This window comes from Alligator sinensis, unplaced genomic scaffold, assembly GCF_000455745.1.
Source record: "Alligator sinensis unplaced genomic scaffold, ASM45574v1 scaffold1149_1, whole genome shotgun sequence".
Lineage (NCBI taxonomy): Eukaryota > Metazoa > Chordata > Crocodylia > Alligatoridae > Alligator > Alligator sinensis.
In genome coordinates, this window is record NW_005843138.1 from 29,256 (window position 1) to 35,491 (window position 6,236).

General features: G+C 34.9%; 1 protein-coding gene across 1 annotated transcript in view; it reads left to right on the top strand.

Moving 5' to 3' along the window:
• Nucleotides 1-3,025: 3,025 nt before the first annotated feature.
• LOC102388489 (cadherin-7) overlaps nt 3,026-6,236 on the top strand; it is a 111,703-nt gene continuing 108,492 nt past the window's right edge. The window contains exon 1 of the mRNA XM_006037542.2: nt 3,026-3,287. Coding sequence (XP_006037604.1) covers nt 3,078-3,287 — 210 coding nt within the window. The 5' untranslated portion in view covers nt 3,026-3,077. The remainder of the gene's footprint in view (nt 3,288-6,236) is intronic.

The window sequence follows — 6,236 nt, forward strand, 5'->3', positions numbered from 1 at the left end:
AGTGCTCCCAACCTGCTGGCTTTAGCCAGTTCAGACAGTCTGCGTGCCTGCTCACCCCACAACCAGGGGAGGAAACGTGTTCTGTTAGCTCCCAATCTAACCCATGTCACTACAAAAACCCATATAAGCTTGATTGATGTTGCCTTGCGCTTTTTTGAACGCCTGCACCTACTTAGCCATATACAGTACTGTATGTATAATCATACATAAGAATGAGACATATTATCAATTACATTTTAATGAATGATTTCTGTTCTGCAAGAAAGCTGAAATTATTACACCCTAGACATCGATTCCTTCTTTTTAGGAATTATCACACTGAAATATTAAGCATCCTGAAAGGACAAAAAAAAAAAAATCTAGAGAATTAGTTCTGCTAAAATAACATCTATTATGAGTAAAGGGAGTTAGCAATCCATTTGGGAAAAAAAGAGTGTGTTGGCACTTAACTGAATAAAAATGATTGGAATATTAAGACATTGTGATAACATTATTTGAGAATGGGTAAATAGCAATGATTCCTTCCAAAGGGCACAAGTTTTCTGCCCTTCATCAGGTTGTGCTGCTTAGCATATGGGCCATGTTTTGGATGGTATTTTGGGCATGTTTTTTAGTTCTGTTTTGTAGCATGTAGTTAGGGACCATGACAATTCATATGGCAGTTTTCATACTTTCCTTCATGTGTAAACAAAAGGACATCAGAAAATATTGTCCCAGATAAAGGTTACAGCAATTCCAAGTTCTAAATGTCTGCTCAGAGCAAGACATTTCAAGGTGCTTAGTGGAGAAACTTTAACACATTGTAAATGTTTTACTGAACTTTCTTATAAAAATCCCTTTCATATTTTTATCTGTGTTAAATAACAGCAGCTGCTTCTTTGAAATAAACCGACGGTTTATCAATATCACATGCCTTTTAACTAATGTGGTGTAACAGAGATGTTAAGGCACCTAAAGGGGGCGCGCACAATCTCTTCTCTAATTCTCCAGACAACCATTGCTTACGTGAAACTGAAGGATGATGTGGGGAGGTTGTCACTCAGTAAAAAAACAGCTTCATCTGTTGTTTTGTTTTTTCTGTAGTTATATTTTTTTTTATCAGCCTACATCTCAATTCAAGACTTACAGCAAACTTGAGCTATGGCTTTTCAGGAATAACAATTAAATATATAAAAATATTTATATACATTTAAATATATATATTGTACCCTAGTATGTCATCAGAAATTGCCAAATTTATTGTTAATCTCTATGGAGGGAATTTTGATCCATGTTCCAGAAGTGCTTTGGAACTGTAGCGTTTGAAAAATCATGGCCATTATGTAAGAATTTGCTACTTTTCTTCACTTTGCTTTCAGCTGGGCAATGGCTTTTTATATAGGAAGGCTTTCAAATTGCTGCTGCTTAGTGAACACACTCAGTGGGTTTTTGGTTTATCCCATCAGTATTTAAGCAGAGCCTTTCTGCTGCAAAGCAGTACCACAGAAGGGATTACTATAAAAAGGCATTAAATGAAGCCTGTAATCAGAAGTGCTTTTTATTTGTTTTGTTTCACCCTCTAGATACCTTTGGCAGAGTGATATATAGAAATTACACAACAAAAAGCTTCCAAGAACTACCAGAAATAGTATTTCACTCAGTTTTAATAAAGATGGCTAGTAGCATATGAAATTTAAAGCATTTTCTGTATGAACGATATAATAGCTAGTCCATTCATTTTAATAACGCATATACAAAGTTAAGTCTTATTTCTTCCAGGTCGTATTGTCTCTGAGTACTTTGTAATTCATTTTTATCTCCACTTTTTTATTTGACACTTTCTTAAGGTACCTTGTCTCAGTTTTTGGTATGATAACAAAGAGTAAGCTTTACTGCAGGAGGGGTTCCTTATATAGAATTCATGCATACATGATCTCTCTGCAACATAAGGCCCACTCATCACCCTGTCTCAAACAATTGCATATTTTTAAAAGAAATGGGAGACTAAACATCTTTACAAAACCCAAAACACTATATCTGTTCTGATAGCACCAAGGCAGAGTATCTTAAAATGTTTAAAATAATATTTTGAGGGATTTTGTTGGAATCATTTATCTTAAATTGTACAAACTTCTAAATAAGAATTTTGAAAGTGAAAAAGAGAAGGTACACAACAAGACAGTGACTGTCTGTTATTACTGAAGATTCACTCAGGCTCCTACCAACATTGTCTTGAACATATAAAATCAAATTATTTTCTGACCTTTCGGCAGATATACGCATACTCTAGTCTAACACGCTTCATATCATGCCTGACATTTGGTTTTGAAATGTGAAAAAAAATGAACGTGGAAACTCTTGGGCTTTTTATCTGATCAGGTTCAGATCAGAACACATCAAAACATCTGATATACTTAGAATCAATCAAATTGTTCTGATTCACTTTACACTACTTAATTTCACATTTCTATTACATGGAAGAGATTCAATTGAGCATATGTCCTTTCCATTGGTATAAATCCCTGTTTGTTGTTGATTTGCTCTTATGTCCTAATAATGATAAGTAAAATTAACTGAGGAAAGAAAAAAATCAAGTTAGTAAACATGAAACAGTTGGAGGGAGAAAGAGACTAGGCTGAATATTTTGTGTTGGGAAAACTGAACAAATCAAGAGAACATTCGAGACAAATCTGACTTCATAATTATAAAGACAGATCTGTAGGGCCTATTAAAATAATCAAAGGAAGACAATCTAGAATGTCAAAGAATTATTGTATATGCTCAATTTTACTACTACTACTAAGAAAAGTTATTTTAAGAGCTAAGATAGATGTACCATCTGAAAGCTGCTAAGGATATTTGGGTTTTTTTTAACTTTCTGACAACAAGTTCTTGTCTTTTTCCTGATAGGTACCTATTATACCATTTCTCTGGTGAAGGCTATTCAGCAGTGGTGACCTCTTCCAATCGAACACTCTACAAATTATTATCTCTGGACTCCCAGCTGACACCCTGCCAGAGGCTAGAGCTACTGAGCCAACTGGAATTGTGCCCGTTTTCTTGTCAAGGTTTTTTCTTACACAGGGAAAAAAGAAAAGATGAAGTTGGGCAGAGTGGAGTTCTGCCATTTTTTGCAGATAATAGCTCTTTTCCTGTGTCTTTCTGGGATGAATCAAGCAGAACTTTCAAGGTCCAGGTCAAAGCCCTACTTTCAATCAGGGAGGCCGAGAACCAAGCGCAGCTGGGTGTGGAATCAGTTCTTTGTGCTGGAGGAATACATGGGTACAGACCCTCTCTATGTAGGAAAGGTAGGGGATTTGATCAACATTTGAAAGGTGCAGATGCCTGTTTTTCAAATGCAGTATGTGCTGTGACTTGTGAATTTGAATTGCTATTTTATGACTTTGGCCGAAGTAAGCCAGGAAGGGGCAAAGCGTGCACTTTTATTTTTATTTATTAAATACAAGAATTGTGGATCACCTTGCTGTACTAGCACACTATATACTTGATTCTTTATGCAGTTTGTAAGAGCTATATATTTTAGTTATCATTTCTATAAAGAGATGAGATCATCAGTGCCTAACATTATTGAATTTAATATATCTAGTAATTAATAATAAAGATAAAGATCACTATTATAAATAATATATGTTAGCACATACCTATAGGGCAACATAACTTTACATAGTTCTTTATAAAAAGTGAAAGGGAAATGTAATTAATAAAAACCAAGTCCTTGTTTCTCATTGCTTACAGTCTAAATATCTATTTCTGCATCACTAATGTCAAGAGGTGTAAGAATCAAGCAGAAGGAAATAGGCTAGTGACTACAAGAAAGATGTATTTCTGTATTATAAACTATTACTGTGCTCTGATATTCTCTGCCTGGCATGCTGGCACCCTGGCCAGCATACTGTAAGATGGCCCTCAGGTTGCACCTATACTATGGTGGGCACCAATACAAAGTGAGCTCCATATCAGGGTGTCTCAAAAGTCTCCTTTATAGGCCCCTTCAGTGGCAAGTATCCACAGCTTAAGCTGATTCACTGTTTTGTGCTGGCATGCAATATGGTTCCATTGGTAACCCTACAAATAAATGCTTAGATTGTTTATTACTGCTTATACTGTTTTACTGAAAAAATACTTGTTTTCCAATGTGTTCCTTATTGAGAAATACCAATTAATACAAATTAATAAAAGTAGTTAGTTTTTTGGCTAAATTAGAGAAATACCAATTAATACAAATTAATATGAGTAGTTTGTTTTTTGGCTAAATTTTAGGAGCCTAACAGCTTGCAAGAATGTGATTATTTTTGGCAAAAAAAATTATACGTTTTATACTATAATGTACAAGTAACAGGTTCCAGGGAAAATGATTTGGAGCTCATTGATGCAACTACTTAAGAATATGAGGGATTTTGCTGATGTGGTCAGTCCTGTTCATGTCAAGATTCTTCATACTGTAGGTGTTTGTAGAACGGAAGCTTGATGCTTCAGGTTGCTTTAGGCCCATGAATAACCCCAGTGAAGTCACAGGAGAACCTGCTAATATGTTAACAGTATCTACATGTTTAATTGCTTAGCACTTTACATAGTTGAGCTCTTAAAGGAGGAGGATGAGGGGAGATGTGATGATTGTATTCCAGTTATTCCATATTATAGAAGGATCTTTCATGTGGACTATAGTTAATTGCATAATAGTTTCCATTCAAATATTATTAATGGTATGGGTTATTTAAAAGTTCACTTTGGGGGCTAACATTATTCTGTATTTAAATGTTTAACTTGAAATTATTCAGCCATTTTTGCAGCTAGTGGTAGAAAATTGAAATTTGGGTTGGATAAGAAGTTTCTGTGGATATTATTGTGAAACTTGGATTTGATTCAGTGCTGTTCCCACACTGCATTTGCTGAGAACATTCTATATGGAGTTCTTACTGTAGTAGTCAGTGTATCTCACAGTGCTACATTATTTACATGTGGCAAATTTAGCTTCATAGTTTGTTATATACTGTAGTTGTACATTGAATAAGGCTGTCCTCCAAAAAGAACCCTAGTTTCTGTGAAGAATATATTCTCAGAACTGGAACTATGTTCTCACCACCTTGTTTGTAGGTGCTATTTGTGTAACATACTGCCCCTTACTTAGGATGTATTGCAAAGTGACAGTCTAGAAGTAAATGCAGAAGACCAGGAACTATCTTACAGATCTCAAGGTGTGTAAGATTAAGCTTCCAATAATGCTTAGACAAATAGAGCTGCATTATGGAGTAGTATTTTTCATTTTATTTAAAAAGCCAGAGGCTATTCCAATAATAAAAGCAATGTTAGGAGGATGTTAGTGCTGCACAGTAAATCACTCCAAAGTCATGAAAAGCCAAGGTTAAATGCATACTCAACATTAACTTTGTCCTCTTCTGTATATGAATGTTGATGCATCATATAGGTTGAGCATAAGGGTAAAATCCTGGCTTGCTGAAGTCTGTATCACAATTCCCATTGGCCACAATGAAACCAGTATTTCACCCATACATTTTTTCCAATTATATTACTTCATACTATTCTATTAAACTTACAGACATGGGTAAAGTATTATGTAATATTCAATTCTTGTATCATTAAGGTACTTCTATTTTTTTAGTGATTCAGATTATTGTGCTTTCACATTAGTAAATCAGGACTACATTTTCTATTATAGATGGAGTTATGTCAGTGTAAAGCTAACAGGAATTAAAGGAGAATGATGTAGTTTTCCTTCTCTCCAGGGTACACATTTGAACAGTTTACAGCTTAACCCTATGTAATGCCCTGTTCCTCTGAAGAGCCCCTGATTCATTCAGAAATTTTCTTTCTATTTATCAGTACAGCATGTTAGGCAAAGGCAGAAGAAGTGGCAGCTAAATACTGAGCTATATATATCCTCACTCACACGCACACTGTTATCTTCTAGTGATGCCATTTATGGAGTGAAACAGTAACTTCTGAATCTAATTTAACTAGAACCTACTATTTGTTGGCAAATGTTTACTATTGCTCTGAAGCATGTTGTGTAAAACCTGCCTTACTATGTCTTTTCCATATAAATGAATTAAATGACTTGAATGGTATGTTTGGCATACAAATAGTAGTTCACAGGTCTCATTGCTTCTACATGTATCTAAAATTGTAGAAACATTGAATGCAATCATATTGTAGCAGTTAAGAACTGGTATGTGATCATGTAATTAAAGTCTATATGGAAAGGCATAGACAGAGGA